This window comes from Saccopteryx leptura, chromosome 4 (genome assembly GCF_036850995.1).
Source record: "Saccopteryx leptura isolate mSacLep1 chromosome 4, mSacLep1_pri_phased_curated, whole genome shotgun sequence".
Lineage (NCBI taxonomy): Eukaryota > Metazoa > Chordata > Mammalia > Chiroptera > Emballonuridae > Saccopteryx > Saccopteryx leptura.
In genome coordinates this window covers 215630113-215653794 of record NC_089506.1, presented here as the reverse complement: position 1 = coordinate 215653794, position 23682 = coordinate 215630113, and the positions used below count along the sequence as shown (strand labels likewise).

At 50.9% G+C, this 23682-nt stretch overlaps 1 protein-coding gene across 12 annotated transcripts in view; it reads right to left on the bottom strand.

Annotated features, from left to right (window-relative positions):
* Positions 1-20333, bottom strand: part of LOC136403840 (interleukin-4 receptor subunit alpha-like) — a 59242-nt gene extending 38909 nt beyond the window's left edge. The window contains exons 1-2 of one of the 12 annotated variants that reach the window (XM_066383097.1): positions 1943-2022; positions 1104-1120 (exon numbers count right to left, since the gene is read on the bottom strand). Coding sequence is in view for 3 of the 12 variants with exons in the window: in XM_066383100.1 (XP_066239197.1) it covers positions 20186-20203 (18 nt within the window). In the remaining 9 variants the exon portion in view is untranslated. Of the gene's footprint in view, positions 1-525; positions 539-950; positions 963-1103; positions 1121-1942; positions 2023-6512; positions 6672-6789; positions 6934-7016; positions 7169-20185 lie in introns of those variants that run through there. The other 11 variants (XM_066383100.1, XM_066383104.1, XM_066383106.1 and 8 more) reach the window with 11 other exon arrangements.
* Positions 20334-23682: the final 3349 nt, after the last annotated feature.

Genomic DNA, 23682 nt, shown 5'->3' with positions numbered 1-23682 from the left:
TCTATAACTCCCTGAGTCAGGAAGAATGATTAAAAGAACTATGGCTGTGTATTCTGAAAAAGAGGAACACTGGGCTGTTGTTGGAGGGCGAGGGTTACTGCGTCCGCGGCGCAGAACCAGAGCCAGCAAGTGAAAGCTCCTGGAAAGCGAATCTGGCTGAACCCCAGGAAAGAGCCTGCGCAGTCAGAGCGGTCCAGCTGGGCTGCCGCTCCTGGAAAGCCTGTGCTCCATCGTTACGGCGAGACCGTCAGGAGGCTGAGGCACTGTGGGCTCGGTCGCTGCCAGCCCAGAGCTGGGGTCTACTCTCCGAGAAGCCCCGCTGCCTCTTCTGAAAAGGCTGCCCCAGGAGGGCCTCAGGCCGGCCTTGTGTTCCCCAGAACGGCTCTCAGGGACTGTGACCGTGACCACGCCCCTTATTTCCCACCCACTCATCTGCCCGCCTCCCCCAGCACAGTACCGCCCCCAGCACAGTACCTCCCCCAGCACAGTACCGCCCCCAGCACAGTACCGCCCCCAGCACAGTGCCTCCCCCAGCACAGTGCCGCCCCCAGCACAGTGCCTCCCCCAGCACAGTACCTCCCCCAGCACAGTACCTCCCCCAGCACAGTACCGCCCCCAGCACAGTACCGCCCCCAGCACAGTACCTCCCCCAGCACAGTACCGCCCCCAGCACAGTACCGCCCCCAGCACAGTGCCTCCCCCAGCACAGGGCCTCCCCCAGCACAGTACCTCCCCCAGCACAGTACCGCCCCCAGCACAGGGCCGCCCCCAGCACAGTACCTCCCCCAGCACAGCACCGCCCCCAGCACAGCACCGCCCCCAGCACAGTACCTCCCCCAGCACAGGGCCTCCCCCAGCACAGTACCTCCCCCAGCACAGTACCGCCCCCAGCACAGTGCCGCCCCCAGCACAGTACCTCCCCCAGCACAGCACCGCCCCCAGCACAGCACCTCCCCCAGCACAGTACCGCCCCCAGCACAGTGCCTCCCCCAGCACAGGGCCTCCCCCAGCACAGTACCTCCCCCAGCACAGTACCGCCCCCAGCACAGGGCCTCCCCCAGCACAGTACCTCCCCCAGCACAGCACCGCCCCCAGCACAGCACCTCCCCCAGCACAGTACCTCCCCCAGCACAGCACCGCCCCCAGCACAGCACCGCCCCCAGCACAGCACCTCCCCCAGCACAGCGCCTCCCCCAGCACAGCACCGCCCCCAGCACAGTGCCTCCCCCAGCACAGTACCGCCCCCAGCACAGTGCCTCCCCCAGCACAGTACCGCCCCCAGCACAGTACCTCCCCCAGCACAGTACCGCCCCCAGCACAGTACCGCCCCCAGCACAGTGCCTCCCCCAGCACAGGGCCTCCCCCAGCACAGTACCTCCCCCAGCACAGTACCGCCCCCAGCACAGTGCCGCCCCCAGCACAGTACCTCCCCCAGCACAGCACCGCCCCCAGCACAGCACCTCCCCCAGCACAGTACCTCCCCCAGCACAGGGCCTCCCCCAGCACAGTACCTCCCCCAGCACAGTACCGCCCCCAGCACAGTGCCGCCCCCAGCACAGTACCTCCCCCAGCACAGCACCGCCCCCAGCACAGCACCTCCCCCAGCACAGTACCGCCCCCAGCACAGTGCCTCCCCCAGCACAGGGCCTCCCCCAGCACAGTACCTCCCCCAGCACAGTACCGCCCCCAGCACAGTGCCGCCCCCAGCACAGTACCTCCCCCAGCACAGCACCGCCCCCAGCACAGCACCTCCCCCAGCACAGTACCTCCCCCAGCACAGCACCGCCCCCAGCACAGCACCGCCCCCAGCACAGCACCTCCCCCAGCACAGCGCCTCCCCCAGCACAGCGCCGCCCCCAGCACAGTGCCTCCCCCAGCACAGTACCGCCCCCAGCACAGTGCCGACCCCAGCACAGTGCCCAACTTGCAGTCGGGCCTCCACTCGTCCTGTTCCCCTCTGCGCCCTCTCTGCTCTGCTGCGTCCTCCTCGTCTGACCTTGGGGAAGGCGCTCACTGGTAAAAAGATCTGTAAATGATTCACATAAGGATTGGATCATCTGTAAGGCCAATCCTGGCCTTGACCACACCCACTGGGTTGCTATGCTGACCCACAAGCAGGCGGGCACATCAGCAATGGCCGTAGTAGTAGCAAGCCCAGTTTCCGTTATGTGTTGAAACACTGAAGACTGAGGGCTCTGGAGCTGCCAGGTTCACAGCCCTGCTCTACCACCTTCCAGCTATGTGACTCTGGACAAGTTACTAAACCATTCTGTGCAGTTTCTTCATCTGTAAAAACTGGATAGGCACAGTTCCTACCTTGCAGGGTTATTCTACAAGTCGAATGAGGTAATGCGGGTATCTGGCTCCTGTTTACCTCCCTGACCACGTTCCTGCCCCTCTCCGCCTTGCTCAATTCCATCCAACCGCATCAGCTTCCTTGTTGTGGGTCAAACGCACCAAGCCTGTTCCCACCTCAGGGCCTTTGCACTTGCCGGTCTCTGCCAGGAACACTCTTTTCCCAGATAACCACATGTCTTTTTACTTCAGGTCTTAGCTCAAGAGCCACCTCCTAGGAGTCACCTCCTCCACGAGACTGTCAGCTCCACAAGGGCCCTCACTTGGCCGCTGTGTCCCAGCCCCTGGCATGTTTGCTGAGTGAATGTAAGCCGCGAGCCGGGCGCTGGCACTCAAAACAAGTTATGATACTTTTCACTTGTAAGCTGCTCTGCAGGCTGCAGGCTGTTAGTCCCTTAATAAATCCTCTGCTCAGAACTGCGCACCCTCCCCTCAGGAAGTCTGTTCCACCAAACCCGGGAGGGCCACGCGCCCCTCCCCTCACCCCGACCCACATCCTCCGTCCTTCCCGGGAGGGAGGAGAAGGGCACTGGGATGCTGGCCCGGCTGGTGATCGCCCAGCAAGTCACAGCGCCCAGGCCTGCTTTAGCCGAGAGCCTAGATTTCTTAAGCAACCTCGAGGCGGTGACGAGGCTCGTGGTGGCCTCAAGCGCGAGGATGAGTCAGGCGAAGCCAAACCTGAAACCTCAGAGCCATCACCACTTCTTGGAAAGGCTGACACGCGCAGAGAGACAGACCTGCGCACACAGCACCCTGCAACCAGCGCAGAAGCGGGGTGGACAAGATCTCTGCTGGGGTCCCTCCGCCTGGCCCGTGCCTCCAGGCCTCCATCCCTTGTCCTTCTAACATCCCTCCTCGGAGGGGCCCTGACCTGCCCGCACCCAGCTTCACTGTCCTCCCGCACTGTCACCACTCCACGGGACACCGCTGGTCCACGATCTCTTGTGTGAACGCCCGGGGGCCAGGCATGTTCCCCAATCCAGATGCACTCAGATTGTACAAGGGCATCTCATACCAAATGCCAGCCGCCAGAAGCGCGCGCGCGCACACACACACACACACACACACACACACCTGCAAATCGCAGGAGCCCAAAAGAGCCTGGCCATCACCTCGTTCATTCACAGCAGGCAGTGCTCCTGACTGGGTTGTGAAAAGCTGCTGGTTTTCAGAGGGATTTCGGAATTACTGATCAGGGGTGTCGCTCTGTCGGTATACATTTGTTTGCGGGCTGCCTGCCTTCTCAACTAGAATTTAAACTCCAGAGGGCAGGGACTTTGTCCAGTGCTCTGTCAGTAGCGCCGGGCACAGTGCCTGGCACGTGTAGGTAGGTGCTCAATAAATATGTGAAGAAGAAATGAGTGAGGAAGCCAGGTGCTGGGTATGGACAAGCGACTCTGTCCTAAATGGGGAGAGAAACTGCAATCACTGAGCCACGGGCAAGGTGCCTATAAAAATTATCTCACAACCCCCCATTACCCACTTTACTGACAGGCACACTGAGGCTCAGAGAGGTTAGCAACTGCCTCCGGGTCACTGCGAGGAAGCCACAAGCTCACATGTGAACCTGGGGCCCTGTCTTCAAGCCCGTGCCCTCCTCTGTGCCTCTAGCTCAGAGAGGCAGAGAAACTGGCTGGAAGTCACACAACAACGCAACGCGGATACGGCCAGTCAGGTGCTGGCTCCTGCCGGACCCTCCAGCCACTGCTGGGTCTCCGGTCCACACTCTTCCAAGGGCCAGTTCACACAACTCCTCTCTTTTAGACTAGCCAATAGCAGTCTGGTCAAATGTGACCAGACATGTCTCCACAGTGCTGACCACGAGGAATGCTGGGAAAGATGTCCCTCTTGGTCACCCAGCAAACTGGGACAGCGGGAAAGAACATAGGCTGGGAAGGAAAGCAGGTTCAAATCCCTCCCTGTGTCACTCCTAGACCTGGGTCCATAGGCAAGGCACCACACACATCTCTGATTCTCAGTTTTCTCACCTGCAAAATGGGTCGACTAAACCCCATCCAATGTGGTTCACTTCTTTATTTAACAAATACATAGTGCTTATTCTACCAGGCTCTGTTCTGTATGCTTGACATTTATTAATTCATTTCATCATCACAACAACGGTACAAAGTAGTCACTGTAATTTCACAAATGGGGAAACTGAGGTCCTGAGACGCCGGCTACACAGTAAGCCTCTGCACCCAGGCAGTGTAGCTCCAAAGCCCACGCTCCTAACCTCCAGGCTACACTTCCTGACAGATAACAACGGAGGAACGTTTACTTGTGGGCGTACCGTGTGTTGGAAATTGTGTTAAGTATCTTATAAAACATGATGCCATTGACCCTCATGAAAACCCAATTTTACAAACGTGAGGGAACCCCATGGGCTTCTGTCCCTGCTCCCCTCCCAGGTGCAAGGAAAGCAACTGAGGGCAGTGAGCTACTTGATCCCAAACTCCTCCAAACCAGGACAGGTTCTCTTCTCACTTCTGTGACACCTCACTTCAGCTCCTTTCTAAATCTGAGCATCAGGAAACTGAGTGCCTTAGGGGGCACCCCCCCAGCCCCACCAGGGCTTTCTGCAGACAGACCCGGGGTCGTGCAGTACAAAACACATCGGCACTGAGTCACCGCCCAGAATGTGGAAATCCTCAGGTCATCCCAGACCTGCTGGGAAACGGGTTTGTTGTAACCAAGGCAACGGACAGTGGTTTCCCCCCTGCTGCCTTCCCATGGCCTCCCTCCAGATTCCGCTCCGAAGGCCCAGGAATCTGCATTGGGACGCTTATCGCTCGGGCGAAGGTAAAACGCACTGGCCTGCTCCTCAGCACGGCATTGGAGACCTTCTCCCACGTGGCCAAGCCCACCTTTCTGTCCGTCCTCTCTGACTCTCCCGCTCCCCAGGCACCGCACTCCACGCTTTTCTCACTTCCCAGCCTCCGCCCACGCTGTTCCCTGCTCAGCTTACCTTTCCCTCCCATTCTCCACCTGCCAGCTCCTCTGCAGCCCCTCCAAGGCTGGCTCAGGGGCCCCTGCTCCGGGAAGCCCGTCTCACTGCCCCATGAAGAGTCGATCACCCCGAGTGTGCCCCCTCTCCCCAGAGGGAGGCCTCCTTCAGGCCAAACACCAGTGCCCTGAACAGCACCGGGGCAGAGCGCAGGGGGCCCTGTGCGCGCTAGTGAGGGAGGCGATGGCTGGGCTGGTCACCCCCAAGTCCGCAGCTCAGCACCCTCCTCTGTAATCACAGGGTGGACGGACTAGCTGAGTTCAGGGGCTTCTGCAGGACTCCGGAGTCCCCTGACTGTGCGCCACCCTGGCCAAATGGACACCCAAGCCTCAGTTTCCCCATCAGACTTCAGGATGTTAATAAAAGTGCTGATGTCCCAGCAAATGCTCCAGCTTCTAGGAGGCCACCCCTCGGGGAGGAGCTGCAGGGGGTCACAGCTCACAGAGGACCGGGGACAGGCAGAGACTAGGAGTCAAGCGGGATTAGTGTTGGCCAGGGGTGATCTGTGAACCCCAGCATGGACCACCAGTCTGCTGGTCCTCAAGTCTCTCCTGATTACTGGAAATATAAATTTTGGCTTTGTTTTAAATCCAGATTCCGAGCTTATTGAATCTGAATCTCAAGGAAGGGGACCTGGGAATCTGCAGTTCACTCAGAGGCCGGGAGAACTCGTCTATAGGGTAGTTTGACAACTACCGTTGGCAGGTGGAGGACAGGAGGTTCCAGCGTCAGACAGCCTGGTTCCCGTCCTGACCCACACTTTCCGGGTGGGCCTCACCCTGGGCAAGTTGTTTCAGCTTCCTGTGCCAGCGTGCCCTGATCTGGAAAACAACGGCCCTGATGCACAGCAGGACGAGGAAGGTTTTCTGAGATTTAACTCAGAATACACTCAATGTTCAGAACGGAGCCTGCACCAAAAAAAGCCCCAGAAAGAATTATCCCTAGTATTAGGTCTATCCAACAATATTCAAATGAGTTCAAAGGTGGAAAGGGCCTTGTTTCCCCAGATTCCTACACCTACTAATCAATTTTACAGTTTTCAGAATTGTCTCCCCTTCTCTCTCCCTCCCAATCCTCCCTCCCCCCACCCTGTATCGGCCCCCAGAGGTGACTGCTCAGAAAAGGGGCCTGCGCGGCCCAAGACCCGCCTTACCCCACGAGCCCGAAGTTCCCAAGCCCGGGAGAGGTTGTCACACACTGCACGAGTTTGGAGGGCTCACTGTGTCCCTGAGCACCCAGGGGCCAGCCTGCCTTCCCAGCTCCCCTCCACGACTCCCATTGGACAACATGGACTGAGCAGGCTGCTCTCCAAACCGGGAGGAGCGCGAGGGCGGTCCGCTTGGCCCCGCCAGCGACCCAGCGCTTCCCCAACACGCGAGACGTGTCCCCGGGCGAACCCCCGCCTCCGCCCGATGCAGCCCGCGTCCTACCGGCGCGATCCGGCCCATTCGCCATCCGGCGCCCGAGCGGGAAGTGAGGACCCCGGGGTGGCCAGGCCCGCTGCGCTGCGCTGCGCGGGGCTTTCCTGGAGCGGACCCACCCCTCCGGCCTTCCAGCCCCCGCCTTCAGATTTGCATGCACCGCCCCGCCCGCCGAGGGCGCCCAGTCCAGCTTCCTTGTCCCTGTTCCTCTGCTCCCTCCGGGCCCGGCCGCTGACCTTTCCTGGGGGCGCCCCTGATCGCGGTCTCCCCCGCAGCAGCCCGAGGTCACACCCCGCGGAGAACCCGCAGTAGTTACCCGGTGCTCTCGGAATGAAAGCCCTTCTCCGGAGGACGCCCCGATTCGCTCTGGCCGGTCCCTGCGCCCCTCCCACTGCAACTTTTTATCTCTTCTTCCCCTCAGAAGCCCAGCAGCGGCTAAGTGCCAATGTGTGTTCTTTCCTCCCGCAAATATTTACTGAGCACCCACTATATGTTAGGCTCCAGAAAAGTTTAGACAGTAAAACAACCCTTCGATCAATAGCTAGTCCATCTAATAGGCCTGCACTAGGGCTTGTGTGAACTCATTTAATCCTCACAACTCCCTACGAGGAGACTATTACTACCACCCATTTTATAGATGAGGAAACCAGGGCACAGAACCTCTGAGAGGAAACTTGCTCAGAGCCATACTGCAGATGTGGCTTTGCACCCAGGCTCCACTGATCACCATAAAAGCTCTGATGCAGCCAGAAGGTTAGAAAAACACTAAACGGTGTATTTCAAATTTATAGTTTGCTCTGAGGCTTGATAAAGAGGTCAATTTATCTAAACGTAGGTATTATGGCAACTTAAAGAGAAACATGAGTTCTAATGAACAAATGGTGATATATTTGTATAAACGGACTACACTTAACCAAGATCTCAAGTCCGGGCCTGACCTGTGGTGGCGTAGTGGATAGAGCATCGACCTGGAACACTGAGGTCGCCTGTTTGAGATCTCAGGCAAGGCACATACGCAAAGCAACTATAGGTGGATGCTTCCTGCTCTTCCCTGCTCCACCTTCCCCCCCACCGCCTTTCTCTATCCTGTCTCTAAAGTCAATAAACTAAAAAACCCTGAAATCTGCACAGGTACGTTTAGTTTCTAACAGGGGCCACCATGGGGTTTGTCCACAGTCATTTCTAAATGTGTCCTAATGTTAATCTCCTTACTGCATTCTGAGTGCCAGGCACAGATGAATTTATAGCCTGGGGAATTTTTCTACTAGAGGAGTCTTCCTTGTATCTAACTTAAGTACCTGACATTTTTTAATTTTTTACCTTTTTCCTGAATATAGAATATATATACCTGGTTACCAGCCTCTGCATAGATGACATCTTAAAGAAATAGAAGCTAAAAATCATATATGTACTTAGTTGTTTTTTTTTAAGTATTAGTCCTAAAACATTATAAAATGCTTTCTTCCCAGGTAAAAACTCTACTTTGATCCATGACACCTTGCTTATCTGCTTTTGGAAGCTTTGATGTCATGGCCTCAAAATCCCATTTTAAGTGATAGCATCCAAATGTCCATTAAACGACAGTACATTTGAGCCATTCTGCATCTCAGAATTAACATGCACATCTTCACCTCATCTTAAAGTGATCAGGCCCCGTGGAGTGCGGGGCTCACGCCTGGTTCCTATGACCAGTTGCCCCTAGGGCACACACCTTCATCTGGCTCCATGGTCTGTCTGCGAGACTTGTCTCCCTGGAGCTAACTGGAGGTTTACGTAGCTGCATCTGGTTGGACAGGTCCACTATGGTCTGCCCTTCGGGTTCATTCACGGTCTGACCACATACCAACTGTCATCCCATCACCTGGGGAGATTCCTGCACCATGTGTCCGCTAGGACGGAGCTTGGAACTGGCAATCAGAGGGACTGGTGCTATTCACCAGTGCTATTCGCCCCTTTGTGTCTGTTTCCCCCTGAATAAATGGGGACAGGCACAATGGAGAGGACTAATTGAGCTTCTAAGATTCCATCTAGCTTTGATATTTGGGGGACAGATAGTTTTAGGTTAGAGTCACGGCCTTGCTTGTCATTTTTGTTTATTGATCACGACTGGCCTGGTGAAGAATGCAGCGGTGCGGGGAGTCAGGCAACAGGAGAGGTGTTTGAGAGCCTAACAAGAGGTTCGGTCTGTGGACCTGGAAGCAGGTGGTGAGTTGGCATTAGCAGATCCTGGAGCTGGAAAGACTTCCCGGATCATCTCTGACTCGGTGAGTTTTTCCGGCTCTTGCCAACAGAGTAACATTCGTGTGGATGGTGTGACAGGTGATTTTTATTTATGTGCTTTTCTGTATTCATGACATTTTCTATTAGAATACACATACACAGCCTGACCAGGCGGTGGCAAAGTGGATAGAGCATTGAACTGGGACACAGAGGACCCAGGTTTGAAACCCCAAGGTCACCGCTTGAGCGCAGGCTCATCTGGATTGAGCACAGCTCACCAGCTTGAACCCAAGGTCACTAGCTTGAGCAAGGGGTCACTTGCTCTGCTGTAGCCCCCCCCCATCAAGGCAGATATAAGAAAAGCAAACAATCAACAACTAAGGTGTTGCAATGAGGAACTGATGATTCTCATCTCTCTCCCTTCCTGTCTGTCTGTCCCTATCTGTCCCTCTCTCTCTCTCTCTCTCTCTGTCTCACACACACAAAAAAGAATACACATACACAGACAGGTATATACATAGTTATTGTAAAAACAACAAACAACAGAACCAAAAAGATGCCTTTGTTTTGTTTGTAGAAGTGTGAAATATATTTGTTATACATTATTGTGCTTTTAATTATTATGTGGTTACTGTATTTTTATGTGTTGGATTCCCACCCGCATGGTTTTCTTTTTAGTGGGGGAGGCATGTCCATGAATTCTGGTTTGAAATTCACAGGCAAATCATCTGACCTCTCTCCTCCATGAATGACAAGAGTGCTTATGAAAGACAGAATCTCTGTCCTCAAGGAACTGATTGTTTTGAAATGGATTGGATAGGGACTTACTCCTATGTTTATATTCCTGTTCAATACCAAGTCTATTGTTGGAGGAGTATTAATAAATATCCCAGAAATCGTATAAAAACATCTGAGTTTTATTTATGTTCAAAACACTGAAACTTCCACCCAGTATCATCCATGTTTCTGGGTCTTTTTTGTTATTAGCATATTTGAAAAATGTTTCTTTAATGTAAATCTATTAACGTTAATAGCCAATAAACATCTGTCATTTAAAAAAATTTTTTTAAATATGCCCTGGTCGGATAGCTCAGGTGGTTAGAGCATCATCCTAAAGCACAGAGGTTGCCGGTTCGATCCCCGGCCAGGGCACATCCAGGAATAGATCGATGTTCTTGTCTCACTTTCTCACTCTCCCCCTTCCTCTCTCTTAAATCAATAAAATTAAACACTTAAAAAATTTTAAATAAAGAAGTAGCTCAACATATTATAAGACAGCCCAGTGGCGAGTACCTGGAAACAAGGTGTTTTTCCAGCTGAATGTCCCCACTTTCTAAGTCTCCCAAGTTCTTCTTTGGAATTTGAGTGTTTCCAGTTGTATATTTAGTTCTGCCGGAGACACTGGTTTCAGCTTCCAAGTGAGCTAAATATGGTCCATTCCATTCCATGGTCTGTTCAGCCCTGGAAGACATTCTTGCAAATGTCTTCCATCATCCTTGCCTTTCTCTTTCCCTTCTTACTCATCTGGAACCCCAGCCCCAACCACCACTAATCCTTATGGTCCAGCCATCTGCCTCCTCGTTTCTGCCCGGGAATTCAGTGACGCTGGGGGACATTCACACAGTGAGATGTCACTAAGTCAAATGGGTTCCTACCCTTTGCAGCTTTATGTGTGATCACACAGGTGTTTGTTTTTCTGCTGATTGGTGCAGCAGCTGGCACACAGCAGGCTCATAATATTTATGACCCATTCACTCATCCGAAGACAGCCACGTTCTCCTGTTTGCCTTCCGTACGACTTTCTCCTCTTAAAACAAAAACTCAACATCTTCTGCTCTGTGATCTTACATTTGTAGCTAAGTGTACCACAAACCCGATTATGAGCCGACTATAATTTTCAGGTTCCAAACAAGAATAAATATGTGTCTTATATTTTATATATTTTTTACATATATACACATTCAGTGAGAAGCATTTGCAGTCTCACATGTGTGCCGTACCATGGACCAATACGGTCAAAGTGGTAGCAAGGAAAGTATCCTTTACTCTTTGGAGAGTGAAACACTTGAGGCCCAGGAAGGCCAGGGAGGGTTTGGGAAGAAACAAAGCAGTTCTAGCTAAGCTCTCCTGTCATCTCTGGTTCCGTAATGCAAGTGACAGGGTGGGGACACTTCAAGTGAAAAAAATACCTCCCCTACCACAGAGAGGAAAGGGACAAGAAATACCAGGCTTATAGGTTTCACAGAAAACATGGTATGGCCTGACCAGGCGGTGGCGCAGTGGATAGAGCGTCGGACTGGGATGCGGAGGACCCAGGTTCGAGACCCCGCGGTCACCAGCTTGAGCGCGGGCTCATCTGGTTTGAGCAAGGCTCACCACCTTGAGCCCAAGGTCACTGGCTCGAGCAAGGGGTCACTCAGTCTGCTGTAGCCCCCCACCCCCACCCCACCACGGTCAAGACACATATGAGAGAGCAATCAATGAACAACTAAGGTGCTGCAACAAAGAATTGATGCTTCTCATCTCTCTCCCTCCCTGTCTGTCCCTCTCTCTGTCTCTGTATAAAAAATTAAAAAAAAGAAAATGTAGCATGGTTTCTTTCTCTTTTCTGGATGTTCACTAACCTGCCCCTCCCTAGCTCCCCAGGACCGCTGTTCAGGGCTGTGTAGACAGAACCGTGAGCAGGTGCCCAGGCAAGGCGGTGAGTAGCGCGGGCAGGCTACGGGTCGTATCCGCCAAGAGGAGTGTGGCTGTTGCAATGATCTCACCGCAATTGTACCAATCTGTTTTCCTTGCCATCTTGAAAATGTGCGCGCAGACTTTAGGGAATGTGTTCTTATTATAATTACTAGTTTGAAGCCTAAATCTCAGCCCTAGTTATTTCTCTGTTGCCTAATCAAGTTAGCTGAGGTCACTACTCATCAGAGAGTCTTGGGTGGACCCTAGGAGAGGGGGGAATGAACGATACTGCCTGGTGCGCCCCCCTTTGCCCTCCCTGGGCTTCCACCTGAAGACCCTCCTCAGAGCACCCACAGACTGGCCTTGCCCTTGTCCTGAAAGGACACGGTTGGGTGGAGGTCTGGTGCTCGGCCTACGATGGAATTACCAGCTCCAAGCCCACACAGCCACAAACACTCCCTCCCTAGACACTTCCTGCCCCGCCCCTTCCCCAGGTGCTTCCCCCAGAGCAGGTAAGCAGCTTCAGCTGGATTCCAGCCCCAGCGCCAGAGCCACAGATGTTCTGGGCCAATTATTTTCTCCAAGCAGAAGACTGCACCACCTGACCATTTTGAAGCATCTTTCTACTTGTCTTTTCACTTTTTTTTTTTTGCGACGGAGAGAGACAGACAGACAGGAACAAACAGGGAGAGAGATGAGAACCATAAACTCACAGTTGCGGCACCTTAGTTGTTCATTGATTGCATTCTCATATGTGCCTTGACTGGGGGGCACTAGCCAAGCCAGTGACCCCTTGCTCAAGCCAGCAACCTTGGGCTTCAAGCCAGAGACCATGAGTCATGTCTATGATCCCACACTCAGTCCGGCAACTGCTCTTGCTGGATGAGCCCACGCTCAAGTCGGCGACCTCGGGGTTTTAAACCTGGGTCCTCAGCACCCCAAGCCGGCGCTCTATCCCAGGGGTCTCAAACTCAACTCAGCATGTGGGCCGTAGAGCAAGATCACAGCCGTTTGGTGGGCCGCACTAGGTCTACAAAAGGCAACTGTTACGCAACACTTTTCTCACTGCAGTTGAAAACAAAAAAAAATCAGTACAACAAGCACAATCGTACATGCAGTTTACTCAGTGTCACAAAACGACCAGAAACTGTAGTTCGCATCACAACTGCTGTTAACTAAGCTAATATCTAGCTAGGATGCTAGAGAAATGAAAAATACAAGTAGGCCCCTAGGCTTACTTAATTTTATCCAAAATATTTTGAACTTCGTGGATTAGTCTGCGGGCTGCATAAAATTGTTCGGCGGGCCGCGAGTTTGAGACCCCTGCTCTATCCACTGTGCCGCCGCCTAGTCAGGCTCCTTGTTTTTCCACTGAAACAGTGCTTTGGAGTTCTCAAAGTTATCTCAAACAGGCTACAGCTTTCCAGAGTACGAAGTCACGGCTAACTCTCATTTTAAGTTTCCAGTAGGCACAGACCCTGTCTCAGTGTTTCCCGGGAACACCGCTGTCACCATACAAGCACAAAGAACTGCTGAAACTCAACTGGTCTCACGCCCCAGGGTAGGCAGGGGGCTTGCCTTGTACTCTCCTCAGGAGAACACCAAACAACTCAAATATCTCAGGGCGTCCTTTATCACACAGAGCGGAGTGCTGACACACGTGCTCTCTTCGCAACGCCCTTTGATGACCAGGCAACTTTGGGTGGTGCTGGTTTTCTAATATCATTAAAGGCACAACAAGGTATGTGGGCGACAAGAGGCAAGGCCATTGTTCTGCATAGTTGAGCTCACAGCAGCCCCCAAAAGATACTGCAGGCCGCTTGCCAAAGGGCCTCATGAAAAGCCTCTCTTTGAACCCTGTCCGGAGAGGGAGGATCGTCCAAACCCGAGCATGTCTCATCCTCTCTGTGCTGCTGGGAGGAGGGCTTCCTGAAGCCGGACACATGGAGCTTCTGGAACTGGGTTTCAGGGAAACCTTCATTTCTCCACCCTAGTAAGGCTTTGCATAATAAGAGCAGGAATGCAATTATTAATTCCTGCAAGGGTTTTGTCAATTTACGGTTCAGGAGTCCCAAACAATAGGCAAAAAGGGGGATTTGGCTTAGCTGGTACGAATGTAGTGGGTCCAAAAAGTAGTTTGTTTCCTAAAACTAAATCCACACAGCTTCCTAAATTGCTGATAAAGTGTATTCCAGATGGAAGCCGTTTGTCAGCAAATTATGGCATGATTCTTCAGCTAGGAATATTTCCACAGAATTCTAACCCTAAACCCTAACCCTATACCCGAACCCCTAACCTTTAATCCCAAACCCCTAACCCCAATCCTAATACCTAACACCAAACCATAGTAATAACCATAACCCCCAATCCTTACCCCAAACTCCTAACCCTAACCCCAAACACCAAACCCCTAAACCCTAAACCTTAATTTTTATCCTAACCTCCTAACCCTCCCCCTTCCCCCTTTCCTTAACTTCTAATGCTTACCCCATCTCAGACCCCAGAACTAGAGCCCCAGACTCCAGACCCCAGAGCCAGATCCTAGAAATGGACACTGGACCTCAGACCCTGGACACCAGAGCCAAAGCCAAACTTCAAAGACGGATCCCAGAGATGGACCTGGGACCTGGACCCTAACCTCCAACCCTAACCCTAACCCCTACACCCTATTCCCAACCCTCACCTCTAAATCCTTAAACTCTTAAACACCTAAACTTCTAATGCCTTAAACACAAGACATAAAATATAAAACCTAACCACTGACCTTAAAATTTACAACATAAAACCATGAAACCATTAACTGTAATTCCATAAACCGTAGAACCATAACCATGAACAACAAATAACCATAAGCCCTAAATGTAACCAAAACCATAAAATATAAACCATAACCCTAAACTGTGAGCCAAGACCATTGGCCATAACCACAAGCAAAAACCTAAACCATAACCATAAATCATAAACCATAACCAAATATCATAACCATACCTGTAAACAATAAACCATAAACTATAACCAATGTAATACACACAATAATTGTGTAAAGTAAAAACATGATCATAGCAATAAATTCGGGAAAAGCTTTAAGCAAAATCCAGGGCTATTTCATGATATAAGCACTCAAGAAAGGAGGAATAAAAGGAAATTTGTTCAATATGATAAAAAGCGGTGTTTAAAAACTCATAGCCAACATCATACTCAAAATTGGAGACTGAAAGGTTTATTCCTGAAAGCAGAAACCAGGCCAGGATGCTGGCTTCTGCTGCTGTTATTCAATATCGTTCCAGCAGTTCTACCCAGAGCACAGAGAACGGAGAGAAAAGCCAGCCGAGTGTGAACGGAGAACGTAAACCTACATCGATTCACTCAGACCACATATCACATCCTAAAGAATCAGCCAGAAATATCAGAGCTAATAAACCAGTTCAGCAAATTACAGGACCAAGTAGCAATGCACAAAAATCCGTTTTATTTGTATATACTAGCAATGAATAATCTGAAAAGGAATTTAAGAAAACAATTCCATTTTATAGCCCTGGCCGGTTGGCTCAGTGGTAGAGCGTCGGCCTGGCGTGCAGGGGTCCCGGGTTTGATTCCCGGCCGGGGCACACAGGAGAAGCGCCCATCTGCTTCTCCACCCCTCCCCCTCTCCTTCCTCTCTGTCTCTCTCTTCCCCTCCCGCAGCCAAGGCTCCATTGGAGCAAAGATGGCCCGGGCGCTGGGAATGGCTCCTTGGCCTCTGCCCCAGGCGCTAGAGTGGCTCTGGTCACAACAGAGCGACGCCCCGGAGGGGCAGAGCATCACCCCTTGGTGGGCAGAGCGTCGCCCCTGGTGGGCGTGCCGGGTGGATCCCGGTCGGGCGCATGTGGGAGTCTGTCTGACTGTCTCTCCCCGTTTCCAGCTTCGGAAAAATAAAAAATAAATAAAAATTAAAAAAAATTCCATTTTAAACAATGTCAACATTAATAAAATTCCATTTTAAACAATGTCAACATTAATAAAATAGATAGGAATAGAACAACATAATAAAATAAAATAAATTAAGAATAGACTTAACCAGAATAATAATTGAATGTAAACTGTAAATAAAAATTTTTGAAAATGTTTTTAAAGAATAGATTTAACCAAAGCACAAGACTTATAACCTGAAAAAGTATAAACATTACCAAAATAAATTAAAGAAAACCTAAATATATGTGAAGACATCCGATGGTGATGGAAAGACTAGACATTGTTAAGATGGCAGAAGCACATAATGCAATCTACAGAGTCAGCGTGATTCCTATAAACATTCCCCCTTGGGAAGGAATGCACAAGCTGATCCTGACGTTCATATGAAATTTCAAGAAAACGAGAAGAGCCCAAACACTCTAGAGAAAGAAAATCAAAGCTGGAGGTTCACAGTTGCCAAGTTAAACTCTTGCTGCAAAGCCACAGGAAATAAAACTTCGCAATATCCAGTTCCGCGCCCCCTAACAGTGGGGATGTGTTCTGGGAAATGCATCAGGCCATTTCGTCACTGGGCAAAGATCACGGAGTGCACGCACTCCTCACACAAACCTAGATGGCGTCGCCTGCTGCGCACCGAGACTCTGTGGTAGAACCCGCTGCTCCGAGGGTACACAGCTGTACGGCACGTCACTGTACAAAACAACGTAAGACAGTACAAAGCACTGCTGAGAAGGACGCCGTCAAGTGTCACAGTTAGCACGAGATGGAACACAGCACACTGCCGGACAGCTGAGTAGAAGTACACTCTGAAGTCACGATGAAATTCTAATACAGTAAACACATTACCCAGTTAACATGCTCGTGTATCACTATCATTATGCACTGTACATAACTGTATCTGCTCTACCCTTAGATGACTGTAGATTGATTTACACCAGCATTCACCACAATCATGTGAGTGATGCACTGTGCTATGTATGACATGAGGACAGCCACAAGGTCACTAGGGAACAGCTCCATTACCATCTTTAGGAGACCACTGTCGTATAGGCTGTCACTGACTGAAATGTCATGATGTGGCACATGACTGTTGATCAATGGAACTGAATTGAGAGCCCAGAAATAAAGCCACTCATCTGTGATCATTTGATGTCTGACAAGGGCAACATTAGATTGAGCCATGCAGGGTCTTTTCAACAGAGGGTGCTGGGTAACTGACCATCCACATGCAGGGGAAAGAAACTGGACCCTTACCTCTCAACACATACAAAAATCAACTCAAAATAGATGAGGGGCTTAAGTGTAGAAGGTCAGATTATAATCTCTTGTAGGAAACACAGGAATAAATCTTCAAGACCTCAGATTCAGCAATGGTTTCTTAAGCCTGACACCAAAAACTAAGCAACAAGAGAAAAAATAGATACATTGGCGCAGAGATGCAGAAGTGAACAAAACCCACCTCCCTCTTCACGCCCTTTCATGCCCTGACCTCTGACCTACCTCACTGTCCTTGGCCAGCACATCGAAGCTTTCTAGCTGATGATTGTCTGTGTTCCTTACAGTGTAGCCGTAAATACTTTTACTCCTAACAGCCAGAATGGCATGACAACCAACATAAATCTCAGACTGGGAATAGTAGTGCTTATCAGCAATTACCTATCACAAGACAACCAGGAGGCATGGCCCCGGGCGCTACTATATTCTTTGTCCCTTTGTCCTGTCAGTCATTAGTCCCCAAGTTATTCTATTAAAAAAAGAACGGTCACAGGGGTCTGTTAGTGGAGAGCCATCTGCCCAGAATGGCTGGGTCGTCTGTCCCACTCAACCTGATCTTCCCGTAATGACCCCGCAGTGAATTCTGTTACAGTCTGTGGAGCGGCCTGCTTCAGCTTTCGGCCGGAGGATACCTTCCCATGCGGTGGCCACTGCACCTTTACCCCACCATCAGATAACTGGTGAGCCAGCCAGGAGAGGACAGTCACACGGGCTTGGGTAAGACGGACGTGTCCGGGGAAGTCCGCTGTCTCTGGGGGAGTCCCAGGCTGGTCATCCACCTCGATGTGGGAGGCTAGCCCATAGGCACGATGCATACGGATCACCACGTGAGTGGCTGGGACACCCCGAAAATGCCGACAGGTCTCATGCATGTGTTTGAAGGACTATGCCTTCAAACTATACATCATGTACTGTGGCAAGCCGGGAAGGCGCATGGCCGCAGCTGTGGGCTGGCCCTTCGTATGAGCAGTCTGAGTGGCCACCAACACCCAGCTAGAGGTAGAAGCCAGAGTAAGGAAGTTAGAGAAAGAACTGAAACTAAAAAAAAGATGTTAGGATGTCTACAGCTCTTCCAGCAAGGGGACCGGCTGATAGAGGTGGGGGGAGGTCCTCCAAACAGATCCCACTTCTTTGATAGCAGCCATGAGGTCTCTACACCAGTGTGTATGTTTCTTTGTGTATGTGTGTGTGTGTATAGTATTTGTGTAGTATTTTCTACCTCTGGATAGTATTGCTAACTCGTAAAAGAGTCTTGTGTAATTGGCTTAAGAACAAGTGCTTGTGGCTCTGGCCAGTTGGCTCAGTGGTAGAGCATCAGCCCAGCATGTGGAAGTCCCAGGTTCGATTCCCAGCCAGGGCACACAGCAGAGGCGCCCATCTGCTTCTCCACCCCTCCCCTTCTCCTTCCTCCCTGTCTCTCTCTTCCCCTCCCATAGCCAAGGCTCCATTGGAGCAAAGTTGGCCCCGGGCACTGAGGACAGCTCTGTGGCCTCTACCTCAGGTGCTAAAATAGCTTCAGCCAGATGGGCAGAGCATCGCCCCCTGGTGGGCATGCCAGGTAGATCCCAGTCAGGCGCATGCGGGAGTCTGTCTGACTGCCTCCCCACTTCTAGCTTCAGAAGAGTATATAGAAAAATAATAATAATAAATTTTAGAAAAAGAACAAGTGCTTATAAGGACTGGATATTCCAAAATTCTCAAAAACATAGTATTTTAAAGACATAGTTGTATTCGCCCTATTACAATTCTCCACCTCGCACAAGTGGGCGAAGGTCACGGCCAAAGCGGTTAGGAAAATAAATTTGGCCGATACCAGCACAGGGTTGGCCCCCTACCGACACTTGGGATCTGCTACACAGGACATTCCACCAAGTCTGCTAGAAAGCTACAGCCCGATGACTTGAAGCAGGCTGGTAAAAGGCCACCGTCAGCTACTCTACTCTTCAGAGCTCCTGGAGACATCAGATCACGGGAAGGGACACTTGACGAGGGCTTGGCGTGGCAACTTCCCCCAGGTTGGACAGGATACTTCTTGCCAGAGAGTGAGGAATATACCGGCCGGCTAAAGTGGCCCCCGTCGATCTGCCAGAGTCAGGGCCTGCGCGCTCTGCGTATGACTACAGTCAGCAAAAGCCAGTACTCAAGGCACCGACTATAATTGGCCGCTTAGCACGGTCCTTTGCCACCCTGCTCAAATTATAAATGATCCTGGCACCAGCGCCCCTTGGGCAATGTGCCGGGCATGTGCCTCCTGCCCAGAACCCACAGGCTGCATAGTTTTTGACGAATAAGGATGAAAGTACTGCTATTGTCATGATTGCAGGGGAGGACCTCTCCCACCAGATGCCTGCTAACCATCTGTCTGACTGCCCTCAGCTTGCTCTTCCTGGGAGCCATCGTTGTAGTGCCGGGAACTCGCTTCCTGCCCTGAACTGCCACTTGAGCACAAATATGCAATCAGTCTGACTGCCGGGCCTGCGCACCGCGCCCGGGCCCGGCTCGGAAGGCACGCCCTGGACAGCGCTCCCCCCTCCACATCTCTGTTGAGTAACAGTGGACGGGACAGGCTATCCGGGAGAACCTGAGAAGTTTGACTCCCAGGACCCAGGGCTATTGGTCCCGCCTTTAATTTTGAACTTACTTAAAAGTATGTCTCTGATTTAATTAGACATCACACGAACTCTTCTACGATCCCCACTGCTTATTATGTTTGGGATGGCTAAGGATGGGTATGTGCTGACCACGAAAGAGCGGCTAGGTTTACTCCACTTTGTGTACAGCGGAGTCGCCACGCCACGCGTGGGCACAGACACATGGGGTGGCCCCCACCCACCACTTGTCGGATATGTCTTCGACACTGATTGGACAGGAAGAGAGCCCATCTCTCTCTTTTTTTTTTTTAAACTTTATTCAGTATTTTTTTAGAGAGACACAGAGAGAGAGAGAGAGAGAAAGAGAGAGAGAGAGAAGGGAGAGGAGCAGAAAGCATCAACTCTCATATGTGCCTTGGCCAGGCAAGCCCAGGGTTTTGAACCGGCGACCTCAGCGTTCCCAGGTCGACACTTTATCCAGTGCACCCACCACAGGTCAGGCGAGAGCCCATCTCTTTAAAGGCGGGTGCGTGTCTGGCCCCCGAAGAAGGTATGTACTGTGTGGCACACGGTCACGGCTGCACCGCCTCCTCTGGGTGGACCAGCACTGTACATTAAGCTTTCCTACCTTACCAGGGAACTTTTATGAGACTATACCAGGAAATTCATAAGATTTTATCAAAACTTACCTGCTCTAAAGTCTCCATGGACTCAATCTGTCTGGTGGGGACGGCCTGTTTCCATTCTCTTCCCTGGCACGCCGGTGTTTGTGCCAAGCTAGAAAGAAATCCAAGCCTTGGCAAAGTTCACAGCAGCTGCCTTAAGTGATTCTAAACAGAACATGTTCTTGCTGCCAAGAAGCTGTTCAAATGGAAAAAAAAAAACAAAAAAAAAAAAACTGGTTTTGCAAAATAGAACGGCCTTCTATAGGCTCACTGCAGTACAATAAGGGACCTGGGCTCTCCTTGAAGAAGAATGCTGCCCTCCCATTCCCGCTCACGAGCCTAACCCTATGACCTCTTCACCCACACGCAGAACGCTGTAGGTGAGGTCGCTCCGCTTCCCTTCACTGGTGCATTTGGTCATCGGCTGGCTTCTCTCCCTAGGAAAGGGGTTCAGCTGCTTAGGGAATTCTCTGATGCCCAGCAGGCTTGCACTGCCTTTGCTGTTGTGGTGTAAGCGTGCAGGCCACCTCCTGGGATCTGGTCCCAAGGACGCCGAGGGAGGTGGGCAGGTAAGACTGTGTGGGCCACAGAGATGCCTGGGGTGGTGCACAGAGGCAGAAGTGAACAAAGCCTACCTCCCTCTTCACGCCCTTTCATGTCCTGACCTCTGACCTACCTCACTGTCCTTGACAAGCACATCGAAGCTTTCTAGTTGATGATTGTCTGTGTTCCTTACAGTGTAGCCGTAAATATTTTTACTCCTAACAGCCAGAATGGCATGACAACCAACATAAATATCAGACTGGGAATAGTAGTGCTTATCAGCAATTAGCTATCACAAGACAACCAGGAGGCATGGCCCCTGGCGCTACTATATTCTTTGTCCCTTTGTCCTGTCAGTCATTAGTCCCCAAGTTATTCTATTAAAAAAAATAAAAGAACGGTCACAGGGGTCTGTTAGTGGAGAGCCATCTGCCCAGAATGGCTGGGTCATCTGTCCCACCCAACCTGATCTTCCCGTAATGACCCCGCAGTGAATTCTGTTACAGTCTGTGGAGTGGCTGCTTCAGCTTTCAGTCGGAGGATACCTTCCCATGTGGTGGTCATTGCACCACCACCGGACAATGAGATTTCTTCAAGATTCAAAACTTTTATGTTTCGGCCTGACCTGTGGTGGCGCAGTGGATAAAGCGTCAACCTGGAAATGCTGAGGTCGCTGGTTCAAAACCCTGGGCTTGCCTGGTCAAGGCACATATGAGAGTTGATGCTTCCAGCTCCTCCCCCACTTCTCTCTACCCATCTCTCTCTCCTTTCTAAAATGAATAAATAAAAAATAAAAATTTAGCCCTGGCCAGTTGGCTCAGCGGTAGAGTGTCAGCCTGGCGTGCGGGGGACCCGGGTTCGATTCCCGGCCAGGGCACATAGGAGAAGCGCCCATTTGCTTCTCCACCCCTCCGCCGCACTTTCCTCTCTGTCTCTCTCTTCCCCTCCCGCAGCCAAGGCTTCATTGGAGCAAAGATGGCCCCGGCGCTGGGGATGGCTCCTTGGCCTCTGCCCCAGGTGCTAGAATGTCTCTGGTCGCGGCAGAGCGACGCCCCGGAGGGGCAGAGCATCGCCCCCTGGTGGGCAGAGCATCGCCCCTGGTGGGCGTGCCGGGTGGATCCCGGTTGGGCGCATGCGGGAGTCTGTCTGACTGTCTCTCCCCATTTCCAGCTTCAGAAAAATACAAAAAAAAAAAAAAAAAACTTTTATGTTTCTAAAGAAGCTATCCAGAAGCTGAAAAGACAGCCTCCGGAATGGAAAATTTATTTGCCCATTACATATCTAATATCCGGAATATACAAAGAACTTTTACAATTCATCAACAAAAAGACAATTAAATTTTAAGGATGGACTTGAATAGACCTTTCTCCTGAGAAGATGTACAAATAAATGGTCAACAAGCACATGAAAAGACATTAAACATCATTAATCATGATGGAAATGAAGATTGAAACCAGTGTCATATTCCTTCACACACACTAGAATGGCTATGATCAAGAAAACTAGCCCTGTCCAGTTGGCTCAGTGGTAGAGCATCGGCCTGGCGTGCTGGAGTCCTGGGTTCGATTCCAGGCCAGGGCACACAGGAGAAGCGCCCATCTGCTTCTCCACCCCTCCCCCTCTCCTTCCTCTCTGTCTCTCTCTTCCCCTCCCGCAGCCAAGGCTCCATTGGAGCAAAGATGGCCCGGGCGCTGGGGATGGCTCCATGGCCTCTGCCTCAGGCGCTAGAGTGGCTCTGGATGCAACAGAGCGATGCCCCAGATGGGCGGAGCATCGCCCCCGGTGGGTGTGCCGGGTGGATCCCGGTCGGGCGCATGCGGGAGTCTGTCTGACTGCCTCCCTGTTTCCAGCTTCAGAAAAATGAAAAAAAAAAAATTAAGAAAACTAGAAATGCCTGACCTGTGATGGTACAGTGGATAAAGCATCGACCTGGGACTTTAAGGTCACTGGTTCAGAGCCCTAGGCTTGCCTGGTCAAGGCACATATGGGAGTTGATGCTTCCTGCTCCTCGCCCCCTTCTCTCTCCCTCTCTCTCTCTCTCTCTCTCTCTCCTTTCTAAAATGAATAAATAAAATCTTTAAAAAAAAAGAATTAAGAAAAAAGAAAACTAAAAATAACAAACGTCAACAATGATGTAGAGAAAAGGGAACCCTTAAACATTGTTCGTGCAAATATAAAATGGTGCAACATATGCATACAATAGTGTGGAATTTCCTTAAAAGAAATGACCATGTGATTCAACAACTCTACGCCTAAATATATTTCCCCCCAAATTGAATTAGGTATTCAAACAAAAACTTTTACATGAATATTCATAGCAGCACTGTTCACAGTAGCCAAAAGGTAGAAACAACTCCAACGGCCATCCATGGGTGAATGAATAAACGAAATGTGGTAAATCCAGAAATTAAATCATTCTGCCACGTAAGAAAGTAAAGGAGAATGGCGCAGCCGCTGTGGAAACTCAGTACGGCAGTTCCTCAAAAACAGACACAGAATTAACGTGTGACTCAGCAATTCCACTCTAATTCCAACTCCAAAGATTTGAAACCAGGGACTGAAATAGATATCTGTATACCCATACCCATAGAAGCATTATACACAGTAGCCAAAAGCAACCCAAATGTTCACCGATGGATGACTAAGTACAATGTGGTCTATACACAATGAAATATCATTCATCCTTTAAAACTGAGGAAATTCTGCCCTGGCCGGGTAGCTCAGCTGGATAGAGCATTGTCCTCGTATACCAAGGTTACAGCTCGACCCCTTTTCAGGGCACATACAAGAGCCAGCCAGTGACTGAACAGAATAAATGACACAACAAATTGATGTCTCCCTCTCTCTCTCCCTCCATCTCTCTCCCTACCTCTCTCTAAAAAAATCAATTAAAAAAAAAACTGAGGAAATTCTGACACATACTACAACATGGATGTCCCATAAAGTCACTATGGTAAGTAAAATAAGACAGTCACAAA